Source organism: Lontra canadensis, unplaced genomic scaffold (assembly GCF_010015895.1).
Source record: "Lontra canadensis isolate GAN:19392208 unplaced genomic scaffold, GSC_riverotter_1.0 scaffold2, whole genome shotgun sequence".
NCBI classification, from domain to species: Eukaryota; Metazoa; Chordata; class Mammalia; order Carnivora; family Mustelidae; genus Lontra; species Lontra canadensis.
The window spans coordinates 6,925,140-6,942,764 of NW_022630996.1; the positions used below are offsets into that span (position 1 = coordinate 6,925,140).

A 17,625-nucleotide genomic window follows, 5' to 3' on the forward strand; every position below is an offset into this window, starting at 1 on the left:
CCGCCCGCCCCCCCGGCCCCGGCCGCGACCTCGCGCGCGCGCACTGAGGCGCCGCCGCCGCCGCCGCCGCCGCCGCCGCGGCTGCTGCTCCGGCTGCTGCAGGAGGCGGCGCTGGCTGGCGGCTGCGCTCGCTCCAGTCGGCGAGCGGAGCAGCGAGCGAGCGTGTGTGTGTTTTTTAAAGATGGCCGGAGCGGCGGCGGCGGTGGCCGCGGGAGCAGCAGCTGGAGCCGCCGCGGCAGCCGTGTCGGTGGCGGCTCCGGGCCGGGCCTCAGCGCCTCCGCCGCCTCCGCCGGTGTACTGTGTGTGCCGGCAGCCGTACGACGTGAACCGCTTCATGATCGAGTGCGATATCTGCAAGGACTGGTTCCACGGCAGGTAAATAAACCCCCTCCAGCCCCTCCGCCGCCGCCGTCGCCGGCCACGGGCCAACCGCCGCCGCCGCGCCGGCCGCCCGCGCCCCCCTCCGCCTGGCCGCCGCGCCGCGCCAGGCTCCGAGGGGCCCCGGCACCGAACCCCCGGCCCGGGCAGCGGGGCGCGCGGGGCCCCGAGCTCCCCGGGCGCCGGGCGGACAGAGGGGGGCTTGTGGGATCGCCCGGCCAGGAGAAGAGTCGCCACAACAAACGGGAACAAAGGGGGCCGGCCGAGAAGTTGGCAGGGGGAGACCTGGGCGAGGGGACGCGGCCGGGGCAGGCGCCGGCGGAGGCGGCGGGCGGAGCGCCGGCCCGGCCCGCCGCCCCTCGCCGCGCCCGCAGCCTGGCCGCCGCCCCGCCCGCCCGGGGCTCCGGCCCGGAGTCGCCGCCCGGCCGGCCGCCCTGCGCGGCCGGCCGCAGCGCCTTCCTTCCGGGCGGCGACCGGCTCGCCCCGGCTCTGGGTCTCCAGAAATTGCCATCACCCCTCCCCCCCGCGGTCCCCGTCGCGCCCCCTTCCCCGGTCTTTATCAAACTTCCTCGGCCGCGGGGCACTGGGACGGGGGCGTGGGCAGCGCCAGCCCGGCGGGGCTCCGAGGAGTAAACAGAGCAACAGATGAGGCACTCTCGGGGACTTAAAAGATGCCAGTCGGAAGTTTGGGGCCGGGGGTCCCGGGCAGGCCGGCAGGTCGGCTCGGACCGTGCCCCCCACCTACCACCCCAGCACACCCTGTCCTGGCGGGGGATGGAGCGGGTGGCGTGGACAGCGGGGCCCGGGGGGACAGCCTCCGGTCCCCAACCCCCCGCGTCGCCCCCGCGCCGCAGCTCAAACTTTACAAAGAGTGAAATTTCCCGTCGCCCGAGGGGCCGGCGACACCGCACGGCCGGGGGGCTCGCAGCCGGGGGCCCCGGTGCGGGCGAACTTTCGCCGGCCGGTGGGCACTTTGGGGCGGGTGGCGGGGGCGGCGAGCGTCGCCCTGTGCCTCCGCAGGCGCCTGCGTTTCGGATTTGACGTTTGTGAGAGCTCGGGCCGCCTCCGCCGCCGAGCCGTCGACTCGTGTGTTTTGTAATCAAAGTGTGAGGCTAATAAAGGGCGGCGCCACAGCCTCTTGACTCCGGCGTGGGAGGGATTCGCAGGCATTTAAACAAAGAAACTAGTTGGGGTTGGGCTCCCAAAGTCCTTATTTGGGTGTTGTGGCAAAGCTTGCGGTCACCTTTAGGTGAAGCAGGTTACGCGAGCACCGTTTGGTGTTGTATCTTGGCGAGAGTACGCTCACGGCTAATAGCAGATATGGTGACTGTGATTGTAGGAAGTGTCCTTTGATTGACAGCAGGACATTTAAATACAGCCTCCGCTCCCCCCTCCCCAATTTTACAGAAACACTACACGACCAGGCCAGATGTCTTAGTCTCCCTCTACTGGCCCTGGGAGAGAAAACCACTTAGGTTACAGCGTTCTTTTCAGTGTTCAGTGCTCGGTACATTTAGTTTTACTTAATCTTCAAGTAGTTTTATTTAATCAGCTTGCACAATTCTGACAGCAACAGCAGCGGAAAAAAAAAAAACCCACCCAAAAATTGCCACTGTGAAAGAGAGACGGCGTCTTAATTTTGTGTATCAGGTAATTTTTCACAGTCTGGTCTATGCTTGGGGAATATTATTAGAACTTTGCTACACGTAATTAAGAATAAATTATCTAAAGTTCTTTTTTATTACTCCAAATAGATTTTTCCCCCTGTATTTTGATTACATGTAAAACTGAAATTTGAACGTACCAAATCTTGCCAGTTCTATTTCTATATCCACTGTTCCCATAATATATCCTACGAAACCGGAGTAGATTATCCAAAAATCTAGGTTACATATAGAATAAAACCAGAATCTCTGGTGATTATGTAAATACTCTTTTTTTCAAAGAACAGTTTTAGCTGCATAAGAGGCTTGTTCTGTGGTGCAATGTAGATATGTCCCTCAATTTTAGACTAGATTTTATTTACCTTAATTTAGGTAATTTAACACTGTGACCGTGAAAAACTGCAGGTAGTTTATGGAAAGTTTGGTAATACATTGACGTATAAATTAGAAAACAGAAGGAAGTTTGAAGGGAAAATAAAGAGGGCATATATGAAGGAGGGAGAGTGAGGCCAAAGCAAGTCGGCTCTACTTTATCACGTCGATTTGTGTGACTTCATATCGGTGCAAGGGCCCGAGGCACGTGTTTTTTTGACCAGCAGTTCTTGAGAATTTAATGTTGTTCAGATGTCAGAAGTTAGACAATTTACTAATAATGCCCTGTCATGCAAAAGCAGTATCTTCTTATCAAATTTCTTAATGAAGTATGAGTAATTTGGGTAGCTTTAGAGAAAGTAGTGCTTATGCTACCATCAAGGTATAGTTTGAATCTCCACGCTCGCTTTCCGTTGGGGTTTGGGGGGGGGGTCCTTCTGCAGAGAAGGGAGGGGGGAAGAGGAGCTCTGCGAGAGACAATTACCATTACGGCGTAATTTCTTGATGGTTTTATTACTTCAAGTACAAGAATTTTTTTAAACTCGAGTCAGTGCATTTTGGTATGAATTTGAGTTTACTCTCTCTCTCTGCAGTTTTTGACATCTGGAAGTCTGAAAAGTTTTTGCCTTCATTTAACCTGACAGGGAAGGAGGGGTTCTTCTTTGCTGCTTTTTGGCCAGGCAGCAGAGTGAAGGGGACCCGCTGCCTCCAGGTTTGAGGCTGTTGAGTTTTGGGTGTTCAGGAATTCCTATCGGTCAGTCTCCCTAAGGCTCCTTTCTGGGTGGGAGGGGAGAAGAACACTTGCCAGGGTACAGTGTGTAATTGATAGGTTAAGGACACTGAGCCGAGGAACTAACAGGATTTTCCTTGGACGGTTCCTTCCAACCTAGACAGGGAGTTCTTCCTCTCTGGGCCCTAGGTGGAAGTAAGACAATGGAGAGCTTTCCTGATAATATCCCACCCCCTAATCTCTAGGCTTGAGGTCTTTCCTTTGTACTCTTTTTTTTTTTTTTTTAAGATTTTATTTATTTATTTGACAGAGAGAGACACAGCCAGAGAGGGAACACAAGCAGGGGGAGGGGGAGAGGGAGAAGCAGGCTTCTGCCAACCAGGGAGCCCAATGCGGGGCTTGATTCCAGGATCCTGGCATCATGACCTGAGCCGAAGGCAAACGCTTAACGACTGAGCCACCTGGGCACCCCTATTTCCTTAGTACTCTTATTATCATCCTCTACAAAACTGTATCACTGCCCTAATTAAATTGTGTTATAATGCCTTTTGTCTCCACATTTGAATGTAAAAACCTTTGTTTGCTAGTGTTTTTAGTCATATATTCTCTTTGATTGACAAAATTAATATAGAAAAAAATGGGAAGTACAGAAAAGTATTAAGAATATGAAAGTACCCATGTCTTCTAGGACTTACCACTACTTTAACACTTAATTAAGGTAAATGCATACATTTTATGCATTTCCTGCATTTCACTGTTAACCTAACTTCTAAACCATTGTGAGCATTTCTAATATTTCCTTAGAATAAATCACATGAATTAATACATGTAAAACATTTAGAAGATCTGGCACTTGTAGGTACTCAAGAAGAAATTTCCTTGAAGTAGAATTATTGGTCTCAGGGCTCAGATATTTCTAGCCTTCTGGTGCCTGTTGCCAGATTGTCCTCCGGAAAGGTTATCCTACTTTATACTCTCACCAGTAGTGCCCGCTTCTAGTTCCCTGCATCATCCCCAGTCTAAGGTATTATTAAACTCTCCCCCCAAAAACCAATCACTTTGCCAGTCTGCAGATAATGAGTATTGCCACCAAAAGACATACCCAAAACTGTTCACAGCAGTGCTGTTCATATCCTCCCCAAACTAGAGCATCCTAAATGTCATCAGCAGTAGACTGGAAAATTGTGGATCAGTTAATATTCATTAAGAAAAGAATGCGTGACCGATACATGCAGCAGCATGGGCAGGTATCACAGATACAAGGTTTGATTAAAGAAGCCAGGCACAACAGCGAATACCGTTTGAGTCTGCTTATACGAAGTTCAAGTACAGATCTAATTGGGTGAGAGAAGTTAGACTGGTCCTTACCTCTGGGGGGTATTTGCCAAGAGGAGGCCCAGTCAAGGGAGCTTCTGAAGTTCAGGAAATGTTCTATATCTTGATCTTGGGTGGTGGTTACATAATGTACGCAGATACAAAAACTCACTGAGGTGGATGTGCATTGGGGATTTTTAAAAAACTATTGTAATGGCTGAGGTGTACTTCAGAGTTTAAAAAATTAATAATTTACATCTCTCTCTCTCTGTCAAATAAATAATTAAAAAATTTACCGGTTTGGTAGCTGACATGTGATATTTTGTGATTTTGTTTCTTGTCCTGTTTTTTTTTTTTTTAAGATTTTATTTATTTATTTGACAGAGAGAGATCACAAGTAGACAGGCAGGCAGAGAGAGAGAGAGAGGGAAGCAGGCCCCCTGCTGAGCAGAGAGCCCGATGCGGGACTCGATCCCAGGACCCTGAGATCATGACCTGAGCCAAAGGCAGCGGCTTAACCCACTGAGCCACCCAGGCGCCCCTCTTGTCCTGTTTTTAATGGGATTGACTCTTGTGTTTATTGTTAGGTAGGATCTTGGCTTCCACCCAGAGTTTGCAGTGTGTGTGGCGCTGTTCTTGGTGCTAGAAATACAGCCCTGAACAAACCAGTCCTTGCTCTCTTGTAACTTATATTCTAGTGGGGGAAGATAGATAAATGTAGATGACACAAGAAAAGGAAATTGAGTTAGGAGGAAAGAAAGGCCTGGGGATAGTATAAGGCCACTTTCATATGGCGAGATTATGGAAGGCCTTGACAAGGACACATTTGAACACAAGATATTTTGGATTTTACTCAGGGAAAATGGTGTATTTTGAGTAGAGGAGTAAAGAATTTGACTTAACCTTTTACAAGGTTCACTCTAGCTGCTACTTGGAGATTAGACTGGAGGGAGGCAAAGATGACAGGCTGACCAGGAAGAAGGCTATTGCAGTCATCCAGGTGAGAGAGGATTTTAAAAGTTGGAGTCAGTTTTGGTAATTTTCAAATGTCATATTAACTTTAATTCCTGAAGCTTGAATGAGTGAAGAGCTTCGTTTATGAGAGTAGAAGAATTTTATCCAGAGTAGTGCTTTTGGGTAGCAGTTTCTCAGGTATACCGTCTGAGTCCTGGAATTCACGCACTTACTGAATGTTTTCTACCACCTGTGACGCTGTTCTGATTGTGTTAGATGTATTAATTAACTCATCTAGCTCATCTGTTTCTCAACTTTTGTTTCTTAACCTTGTTGGATAAGTGCTATTATTATTCTTATTTTACAGATGAGATCTGAGGGTTAGAGAGGTCAGTAGCTTGTCCAGGGTCACAAAGCTAGAAGGTCATAGAGCTAGCTGATCTGAAATCAAGTGGGTTTGACTCCTGAGCTCACTCTCTTGACCAGTAAGTAGATGGTACTGGGTTTCTTTCCTCCTTGTCTATCTTTATCCTGGGGTGTGAGGGGGCATAGGTGGAAGAGATGCCACAGGGTTCTGAAGAGATACATCTAGAACCATTGTACCTTTGTTTTTGTTCTTTATTAAATTGTCTTTAGTGTGAATATGTTAAAAATGATCATAACTGCTTTGGGAACAGTTTATAAAATATTTGAGAAGTTCCATAATTTAACTCTGTTTTCATCTTTGTTATAATGGTTTCTTACTGGAGTGTATTTTTATTTTTTAAATTAGGGATAAAAATTAATTTTAAAATTGATTCTGTATACATTTCCCTGTAATGATGAAATTGCTTTTAGTGTTATGACATAAACTTACTAGGTGAACATATATCTTCCGGTAAGAGAACAGAGAACTTCTCAGTTTCTTTTTTACTGACAGTTTATCATAAGAAAACATACGAGCATTCTTTTCCTGTGTGTCACTTATAAAAGTGAATATATATACTCGATCTTGCTATTTGAACAAAATCTGTTTTGATGTGGGAGTCTCATCTTGAGCTGCGCGGAGGCAGTGACAGTTCTCTCATCAAGCTTTTTTTTTTTTTCCTTAAACTCTAAGTTTGGGGCAGATTTCTGTGTGGTATGCTCTCATATCCTGTATTCTTAGGTGTGAAATTGAGTTTACTGAATATTCAAGGGGAAGAAATGCCTTTATATTTGATGATCTGAAGTGGGGGCTCAAGAAAAATGGAATAGGTGTAGAGGAATTTGATCGTTGGGCGAAACTTGGGTTGGTTTGGGGCTTCAGACTCCACCATAAAGTGTACAGCTTTGGAACAGTTGGACAGTGTTGATCCTGCAGCTGCTACCAAGTTTCTGATTCTTTTTGGAAGTGACATTTTATTAACATAGGGCTCTTTTGCTTGCTTTTCCACTAATACTAACACTAATTTTTCCCATTAATTCTAGTGTGATTTACTGGTAACCTGGATGATTTTCGCAGGTGTTTGTATTGAAGAATGGTTTTTAGAAACCGAGGGCTGGCAGGAGGGGCTTCATTGCTGTAGGCCTTCACAGGGGACAGAGCCAGGAAACTGATAGGCACACACATCTGTATTTGTGCTGTCTACCTGTAGGTTTTAAAACCTCTGAGTTTTCATAATGATAACTTGGATTCTAATCCGACATCACTGGGTTCATTTTAGCTTTCCCCCTTTCCCTGTGACTTTCTTGTCCAGCACTGAGAAATCCAGCTCCCATTATCCACAGTATAGTTATGTTTTTTCCCATCTCTGTTTATATGTAAAGTGGTTCTAGAATTGCTAACCCATACCCTTGTAATAAATTTACTGACTAAATTACAGTATTTGTTGTTTTTTTGTTCTTAGCTTTATATCTATAATATCTTTAGCCTTATAATAGCTACTGTCTGTCTATAATATCTAGCCTATAATTTCCAGGTACCTATAACATATTGTCAGCCCCTGTTTTCCACACTTAACTTAGGTTCTGTTCTTTTCTCCCCCAGTTTATCATGTCATGTCATTTATTTGTAATATAGTTGGGTTTGTTACTGTTCGTGTTGCATTTTTTATTCCTCCCACATCCCGGGTGGTATTAATTATTGGTTTATATTTTGAGTATGTAAAATAATACCAGGGTTCTAAGAAGTTAGAGGTATATGAAAAGGTATAGTCAGAAGTGTCACGCCCTCTCCATCTCTCCAGTGCCTTTCCATCCCTTTTCCACCCACCTCTCTTTATTTTCTGGTTTATCTCATGTGGAATTTTTGTTTCTTTTCCCACAAATGGGCAGATGAATGTATATTTTCTTATGTGTATTTCCTTAACACAAAGGGTAGCTTATGATAAATGCTCTGCTTTTTTCCCACTTAAGAATATACACTGGAATTTGTTCTGTGTCAGCTCCTGGGGCTCTTCCTTATTCTTTCTTTCTTTCTTTTTTTTTTTTAAAGATTTTATTTATTTATTTATTTGTCAGAGAGAGAGAGAGAGAGAGAGCACAGGCAGGCAGAGTGGCAGCAGAGGCAGAGGGAGAAGCAGGTTCCCTGCTGAGCAAGGAGCCCGATGCGGGACTCGATCCCAGGACGGGGATCATGACCTGAGCCGAAGGCAGCCGCTTAACCAACTGAGCCACCCAGGCGTTCCCCCTTACTCTTTTGAATAGCTGCATAGCACTCCATCACGGGGATGGTCCCTGTTATATTCATTCTCTTGTGCATGGGCATTTTAGGTTGTTTATAATATTTTGCAATTACAGAGAGTTACAAACAAAGTAGAACTTCGTGTATATGTATTTTCATATTGTTGGAGGCATATTCAGGTTAGATTACTAGAAGTGGGATTACTTGGTCAAAAGGTAAGTGCAGATGTTTTGTTACGATCACCAGATTTCCCTTCAGAATGGTTGGACCAATTTGCATTCCCACCAACAGAGTATGAATGTGTATTGTTCCCCACATTTTTGTTATCAGACTGTAGTTTCATATTTTTTAGGCTTTGCCAATCCAGTTGGTGAAAAATTGTATCTTTTTAAATCTGCATTTCTCTAATTACAAATGAGTTTGAACAACATTTCATTTATTGAAAGCCATTTTCTTTCTTCTTTTTCTTCTTTTTTTGGGGGAAAATGATCTGTTTATAGCTTTTTCTGACTGTGTCTTTTTTTAAAGAGTAGGGCTATTAGGCTTTTGTGACATATAAATAGTCTCTCCACGTTTGTTGGTTTTCTTTTTCGTTTTGTCTATGGTGATTTTTTTTGCCATGCAAATTTAAAAATATTTAGGTAGTCCTATTTATCAGTCTTTTATTGGCTCTGGGTTTTAAGACATGATTAGCAAGTTTTTCTCTGCTCCAAGGTAGAGAAATCCTCTTTAGAGGCTTTTTACCTGTGTTTTCTTTTAGACCTTGAATGGTTCTTTTTTTTGTTTGGTTCGTTTGTTTGTTTTACATTTAGATCCCTAATCCATTTGGAAATAATTTGTGTATATGGTAAAAAATAGAGATATAATTTTATTTTTTTCTAAATAAGTAAGTTTTTCTAAATAAAATTTCCCAACTTTGCCAGCACTGTTTATTAAAAAGCTTATACTTGGGACACCTGGGTGGTTCAGCTTGTTGAGCTCCCAGACTCTTGGTTTGGCTCAGGTCAGCATCTCAGCCTCCTGGATGGAGTCGGGCTTAGGTCTTGACCTCAGGGTTGTGGGATTGAGCCCTGGGTGTGTCCCTGAGCTCAGCAGGGAGTCGGCTTGAGAGTCTCTCCTTCTCCCTTACCCTCTCACCCTCCCCCCACTCTCCTGTTTGCACACTCTCTCTGAAGGAAGTCAATAATTTTTTTTTAAAGCTTTTCGATTTTTCAGAGCAAGAAACAGATTCTTAATTATAGAGAACAATCTGATGGTTACCAGAGGGATATGGTTGAAAGAGATGATTGGAATTAGGGAGGGCGCTTGTCCCTGTGAGCACAGGGTGATATGTGGAAGTGTTGAATTACTATATTGTATCCCTTAAACAAGTATAATATTGTATGTTGACTAACTGGAATTAAAATAAAAACTTTTTTAAAAGCTTGTTGGTATTTTATTCGTTTTACATTCAATTTCCTAATTAACTTAGGGAGAATTGACTTTTTTGTGATGTTGAGTCTTCCATCCAAGAACAGGGATGTTTCTTTATTTAAGTCTACTTATGTGACTTTCAGATATGTTTACATTTTTTCTATAGATTATTTTTATAGTTTATTCCTATATATTGTTTTCTTTGTTACTATTATAAATAAGATTTTCTCTACCATTTGCTTGTTCATTGGTTATCGGTTATATATATGCATATTTGACTTTTATTTTTAAGATTTTATTTGAGAAAGAGCAAGAGCGAGAGAGAACATGAGCAGGGGGAGGGATAGCAGAGAGGGAGAAGCAGACTCCCTTGCTGAGCAGGGAGCCTGATGTGGGCTTGATCCCAGGACCCTGGGATCGTGACCTGAGCCAAAGGCAGATGCTCAACCACTTAAGCCACCCAGATGCACCAAGATTTGACTTTTGAATGTTACTTTTATTTCCTGCTATTTTTACCAAAAGAATTTTTTAAAATTTTTAAAAAAGATTTTATTTATTTATTTGACAGAGAGAGAGAGATCACAAGTAGGCAGAGAGCGGGGAGATGCAGGCTCCCCGCTGAGCAGAGATCCCAACACAGGGCTTGATCACAGGGCTCTATCCCAGGACCCTGAGATCATGACCTGAGCCAAAGGCAGAGGCTTAACCCAATGAGCCACCCAGGCACCCCTTACCAGAAGAATTTTTAGAGTTCATTGTATCATCAGTTCACTAGAGGTTCCTGTCAAATGCAAATAGAGTTTTTCTGCTTCTTTACCTATTCACCTCAAAATGAATTTTCTTACCTAATTGCACAGGCTTTTATTCCTTACAGTGTTAAATAGAGATGGAGATTGGGGATATCCTTTCATCGTTCTTGATTTTAGTAGAAATGCCTCTATTTTCTTGTTAAATTGGGTACTAACTTTAGGCATAATTTATCATATTAAGAAAGTCGCTTTGGGGACGTCTGGGTGGCTCCGTCTGTTAAGTGCCAGTCTTCGGCTCAGGTCATGATCCTAGGGTCCTGGGATGGAGTCGCACATCAGTCTCTCTACTCAGCAGGGAGCCTGCTTCTCCCTCTGCCTGCCAACCCCCCCACCCCCGGCTTGTGCTCTTTCTCTCTCTCTGACAAATAAATAAATAAAATGTTAAAAAAAAAGTCTCTTTTAAATCTTTTAGTGTTTTTATCATGAATGGATGTTGACTTTGTCAAAAGACTTCTTCAGCACCTGTGAAGAGAACCATATGCTTTTCCCCCTTACATCTGTTAATGTACATATAACATATTTTTAAGTGTTTTATTATTAGCTGCTGTGAAGACAGCCTCATGTAAAAATACTTTTCACTACATGCTTCACCATTGGATACTTAAGTTGTATTCTGGTGATGCTTTGTACCTAAGTTTAAAAAAGTTATTCTGTATAGGTTTAGAGTTTAGATTCTAGATTTTAAAATGCTACTGCCTGTGAAGCCTGGGTGGCTCAGCATTTAAGCCGCTTCAGTTCACAGGATCAAGCCCCAAGTTGGGCTCAGTGGGGAATCTGCTACTCTCTGTCCATCTGCCCCCCTTCCCTCCCTGTGCCCCCCCCAACTTGTGCTCTCTTTCTCTCGAATAAAATTTTAAATGAATAAAATACCATTGCTTTTGGTTATTTTTAGTATAAAAAATTGACAAATAGAACTGACATAGAGGAACAAATAAACACTAAGCAAGTAATATATATATGGTATATGAATCATATATATATGATATATGATAGGAATCTTTAAAGCATTAATGATCCAGGAATTTCTCTAAAGCAGGATTTTCTAATCTGTGTTTTATGAACCCCTGAGGTTTAAGGTATCCTGGGAGTTCATTTCTTTTAATTTGTCTTATAAAAAGACAAGGATTCTTTTTTTAATGGGTTAGCTTGACTGCCTCTGAGTGTGTATATGAACAGGCGTTCATGGGAAAGTTAGTGGAAATCAGTTGAATGTTATTAAGAATGGGTTAGATTGGGTTGGTTTGTCTTTCAGCTGAATGCTGCTAGCTACCATGATGGTTTTGACTTTAATTTTAATTTTTTTTTTTTTAGAGAAAATTTCAAACATACAGAAGTAGACAGAATAGTGTAATGTACTCCCATGTTAACCATCCCTCCGGTTCAGTGAATATCAGTTCATGAGCAGTCTTGTTTCAGCTAACCCTCCTCCTTCCCTTGGATTTAGTTTTTTTTTTTTTTTTAATTTTTAATTTTTTAAGAAATCTCTACAGTCAGTGTGGGGGTTGAACTTAAAACCTGAGGTCAAGTGTTGCATGCTCTGTTGACCGAGCCAGCCAGGCGCCCCCGCATTTACTTATTTTGAAGCAAATTTGTGACAATATCATTATATTTGTGCATGTTTCAGCAAATACATCTGTAAGGCCTCTTTTAGAAGAAATAGCATTATCACAGCTAAAAGTAATTGCCAGTTCCTTAATATCATGAAATAGTCATTGTTCAAATTTCCAGTTGTCTCAGGAATGTCATAAGTTTTTATACTATCTGTTTGAATCAAGATCCAAATACAGTCCACACGTTATAATTGGTTCATATGCCTTGTAAGTCTCATAAACTGTAGCAGTAGTTCTTAACTGGATGGGTTTCATCTCCCTCTCCCAGAAGATGCTTGGCAATGTCTAGAAACATTTTTGGGGTGGCGGGGTGTTGCTAGTAGTTAGAGGGTGGGGGTCTCATAAACATCCTACACAGCACAGCCCCTATGAGGAAGGACTGTGTGTCCCTGAGTGCCAGTAGTGTTGGAAGACCCTGAGATATAGGCTTTCCTCACTTTTCCTTTGCAACTTATTTTTGGTAGAAAGTGTTGTTTATCCTACAAGTTTTCCACTTTCTGGATTTTGCTTATTATATCCCTGTTGCATCTTTTAACATATTCCTCTCTTTCCTGTAAATTGGTAGTTGGAGCTAGAGAAACTTGATCAGATTCAGGTTTTTTCCCTCAAGAACATTTTATAAGTGGGTGGTATCGTTTTCCATCAGGAGGTATAAAATGTTTGCTTGTTTTCTCTTTTTGTCATGTTTTTTCCTGTTGACCGATGCCAGTATGCATTCATTTATTCATGAGTGGTTCCAAAAATGATGATAATTTAATTACATAATTCTTTTTTATTTACTAGCTAGAATACTTCCCTGAAGAGAAGATTTTTCTTTACTTCTTTGGTTATCTAGTGGTACAGTTTGTATAAGAGAGGAAGAATTAAATATTTCCCTTTATCACTAGTTTTGGAATTAATTGGCTCATTAGCATTCTTTGTTCATTATTCATTAAAGAAAAACTTTAATGAATAATACTTATTTGTAAGCAATATAGACAGGTAAACAGATGAATAAAAAAGGGTTCATGTCTCCTTTGACCACATACCCAGTAATTTAAAACAATAAAACCAAAAAAATCTAGTGAGAAATTCAGGCAATATAGAAAGATTAAAAAAAGGAGAAGTGAACATCTCTTGTCTACTTCCTACCATCCTTTTTTCCAGTGGTAAACTCCGTTAACAGTGTTGAGTTTCCATCTCAGAAGGAGGGCTCACATCATGTACACATTATTCTGTTCTGCTCTTTTTCATTCATTAAACTATTCTGGAGGCTGAGGAGAGGTTTCTGTATCAGCATATACAGATAGCTCATTTCTTTTTAGTGGCTGCGCAGAATTCTATTCTGTGGATTTACCATAATTAACCTGGTTATCTGTTGATGGATTCCTTATCTGGTTTCTCCCTCTTTCTTTTTCTCGTGGTATTAAACAGTGCTGCGGTGTAATATATTTTTGTGTCTTTATCTTTATTCTCAACAAGCTTTTGTGTATCCTTAAGGTAGGTTTCTAGTGTTATACATTTTGAAAAATTGTTTTTATCTGTACTCTTATTTTGTTTTACTTTTTAAAAAGGTTTTATTTATTTATTAGAGAAAGTGAGAGCACAAGTGGGGTGAAGGGCAGAGGGAGAAGCAGACTCCCCGCTGAGCAGGAAGCACGATGCAGGACTGGATCCTGGGACTCTGGGATCAAAACGCTTAACTGACTGGCAGACGCTTAACCTACTGAGCCACCCAGGCACCCTGTAGTCATATTGTAAAATTTATGTTCTAAAGGGACACAAGGAACAGTGATACTGAAGTATAGGTTTGGTGAGCTTAACCATACTAACTATGCAAATTTAAGATGCTGATTTACCAGGGCAGTAAATTGCATTCATCAGCTAATTCTAATACATCAAAAGTCAGTGTTAGAGAATGTACAATAACATATCTGATTTGTATTTTATTATGGGGAGGGGGAATAAAACACTTCCAGAATATTTTGTGAAGAAGTGCAAGACTTTTCTTCTGTAATTCAGAAGTAGAGTTTTCCTTGAGCACAAAACACAGGAATTTCAAACATCAGTTAGTAATCATAGCAGTCTGACATCATGTGCAGTAAATTACGACATTGTTCAAGCTGGGAGATACCATCGTAGATAATTTGGTGTGTGGTTGATTTTTCGTTGTTTTTTTTTTTTTTTTAAGTGTGCAAAAGCTGTTTTTAGATAAGCGGTCACTGTTTGACAAAGAAATTGGAATGATGTCCACTGGGGTCCTTTTGATTTATATAGTGTCTTATGGATACTGTAGTATTAATATATATGAAAAGGAAAAGTAAATGGTCCTGGGGATCTACCTGGAGGTCCTGGAGATATTCTCACTGCTCAGGAACTCCATAGACTGTTACACACGTGGACACACACACACACACACACACACACACACACACATGAACTAAAGTCAGAAGAATGTATCAGTTTGGCTAGCATCCTTACTGATTTACTGAGTGACAAAAAGTGGGACACAAGGCACCCTGGAAACAGAGGCTTTCTGGCCAGTTCCCATCAGTGATGTCAGAGACTTTCTCTGGTGACCACATTGGAGCCTTCTCCCCCGGAGACTGCTTTGTGGGGTCATGGGTTTTTCTTCTTCTCTGTGACCTCCCGCAGCACCTCACCTATCACACGATACTGTAGGCATGTGGTCAGTCCTTTTTATTTTATTGCTTTTTGAAGTAATCTTGGGGTATAAATAGTTTTATCTGCAGATTAGAGGAATTTGAGTCTTTTTACTTAATTTAACTTGTCACGGGTCTGAGTCATATTTCTCTCTTAACATTCTTCCTATTTCAGTACTTTTTAAAAGCTCATTTTCTGTGAGCCTTGTTTCCTTGAATCACTTTCTTTCTCTTTTTTCTTTTTTCCTTTTTTTTTTTTTTTTGCTAGCCTGTCCTTATTTTCTGTAAATCAAAGGAGCAGATCCCATGGTTACTGGAGAGCAGAGTCCTTTCTGTTTGATTCTGGTAATTCTTTCCTCAAACCTGCTTCTCCAACCGTCCAAATGCCAAGTAGTCAGTGCTGGACTCTGTTCTGTAATTTCCTTCTTCTTGCCTCTCTGTGGGCATCCAGCCTGTGGTAGGAGAGATCAGATCCTCTGATGTGAAGTTTTTTTCTCAGTGTCCTCATTCCTTGAACCCCTTGTTAGAATTGGGGCATTTAGGTGGCTCAGTTCTTAAGCATCTGCCTTCGGCTCAGGTCATGATCCCAGAGTCCTGGGATCAAGCCCCGAGTCAGGGCTCCTGGCTCACTGGGGAGCCTGCTTGTCTCTCTGCCCCTCTCTGCTGTTCTCTCTCTCTCTCTCTCTCTCTCAAATAAATAAATTAAATAAGAGAATTGATACCCAGAGTCTTTTGTATACCTCTTTCTCTTGGAATCACCTTGTTCAGGCTGCCCCTCTCCTTGGGAGTGGTACCTACCCGGGGAACTTACTCATTCACTTCCTGCCAGTTGCAGAGTGCTGGTTTTCACCCTTACTGTTGGCCCCAGGCCTGCTGCACTGTTCGTTCACCAGCTCCAGTGCTCAGGGAAATTCGTCTCTTTCTTTGGACAGAGCAGAAGAAGACTGTGACACAGATCTGAGAACTTTTAGATCATGTGTTAGGATATGGCTGACCCTCTCTAGCTCTTCTCCACGACATCAATGACTTTTTGGTTTTCCGACCACCATCATGGTTTCTAAGCTATCTCTATAATGCAGTATTTATTTAACATTTTTCTTTAAATCAGCTTTAAATGGATTTGGCTTTTTCAGTTTCACTTTGTCCTAAACAGAGGTTATCTGTTAAATCACATTTGTGATGCTCACTATATATTTTAATATTTGTGAGAAAAGACACATTTATTGTGATAGAGGCTTTATAATATAAAATGTATACATGTGAGATTGTCAGAAGGGTGGTGGTGATTGATGGAAGGATATTTAACAGACACAGGGAAAGAATACACATTTCCTTAAGGGAAGTAAGGGATAGAACTTAACCAAATGAGAATGGCTTTAGGCAGCAGGAGGCCCAGCGGCAGGACAGATTGTCCTGGCCTTCAGTTCTCATAAGCGTGTCCTCTTGCCAGTATGATGCCATCTGGGAGCTGGAGTCCATCAGGTCCAGCTGTCCTTCTGGTGGTGATGGAGCTGGGGTTCTCGGGATGCCTCCTTGTTTCAGCGTGACCTTGTCTGCCCTACAAGTCTGAGGAACTGCTCTTAACCGTAGCATGTTCCTCAGTACTTCTAGCAAGTTGGGGTGACTTGAAGATCAGCTTCTCAGATGTGCCTTTAAGATGTACCTTCTCAGATGTACCTTAAGCAGGCTTTAAGCCTGCTTGATGACTCTTCCTCAGATATGCATGACTCTACACCTTGGTAGACCTGGAGCTAGAGCCATAAAAAGTAACTACAAGGTGTATACACACCCAGTGGAAAGAGGGGACCCTTAAATGAGGAGAGGTAGCATATCTGTTTTGTCAGAATGCGTGTATTCTTGAAATAAATGACATTATTTTCTTTTAGTACTTTCCATGATCATTGTTTTTGAAGAGTCAGTGCTACATACACATCTTGCATTCAGCCGTTTATATGTGAGAGGCAGTTGCCAAAGTTTGCTGTAGTATGGAACGGTCTATTTTCAGATGTAGGAAATTTCTGGAAATGTAGCTTCAGGAAGAAAAGGAAACCGCCAAATCATTGGGAATTATCTTTAGGTATGTTCTAACCCTTGAATCGTTGGTTCAAGGACATGGCTTCAGTAATTACATCCCTGCCCCCGTATCATTTTTTTTCTCATTACAAATAGTATATAACTTCATGAAAAAAAAAAAAAGAGGAGACATCCTTGTCCTGACGTCCCCCCTTCATCTGCAGCCCCGTTTCTTTACTGCCTTTATAGCAAAATTCATCAAAAGAAGTGCCCATGTTTACTGTCACCAGTTTTGTTTTTGTTCTTCTCTTTCTCTCTCTCTCTTTTTAAAGACTTTATTTAGTTATTTGATATATTTAGTTATTTGATAGAGAAAGCGAGAGAGGGAACACAAGCAGGGGGAATGGGAGAGGGAGAAGTAGGCCCCCCGCTGAGCAGGGAGCCTGATGTGGGGCTCAATCCCAGGACACTGGGTTCATAACCTGAGCTGAAGGCAGGCACTTAATGACTGGGCCATCCAGGCGCCTCTCTCTCCCTCTCCCTCCCCCTCCCTCCTCCCTCCCTTCCCCCTCCCTCCCTCTTTTCTCTCTTAAGGTCTCATTCTCTCTGAACCCTGTTGGACTTAGATCTTTACTACTCTGTGGTGGTGGCAGTCTTGTCAGAGTGACCAGTGAGTTTCCCCTTATGTGTCTTCTAGGGAAGCCCTGTGCTGGGGTTTCTCCGGGTTCACTACTCCTCAGTCCTCACTGCAGTCCCTTCTTAACCTCCCTGCTCTTTTAACACTGGAGGACTCCAGGGGTTAGTCCTCAGTAGTTCTCTTTTTCTAGCATTTATCTGATCCCTGACTTCAACTTTCATCTGTATGTGGATGATTCCTTAATTGTTATCCCCTTCAGGGCCCTCTCCCCTGGGCTCTAGTCTTGAATATGTAGTTGCCAACTTTCACATCTTGCCTCAGATAAGCAGTAGTCATCGTGTCCCCTGTTGTGACCGCAGTGGAAGCCAGGGTTCCTTCCTGGTCAGCTGTCCTCCTCCTCCTGCCATCTTCCCTGCCTGTCTTAATGGCAGCTCTTTCAAGATGT

At 42.8% G+C, this 17,625-nt stretch overlaps 1 protein-coding gene across 1 annotated transcript in view; it reads left to right on the top strand.

Annotated features, from left to right (window-relative positions):
* The first annotated feature begins 127 nt into the window (after positions 1-127).
* Positions 128-17,625, top strand: part of KDM7A (lysine demethylase 7A) — a 78,676-nt gene continuing 61,178 nt past the window's right edge. The window contains exon 1 of the mRNA XM_032867737.1: positions 128-375. Within this exon, the coding sequence (XP_032723628.1) occupies positions 182-375 (194 nt within the window). The 5' untranslated portion in view covers positions 128-181. The remainder of the gene's footprint in view (positions 376-17,625) is intronic.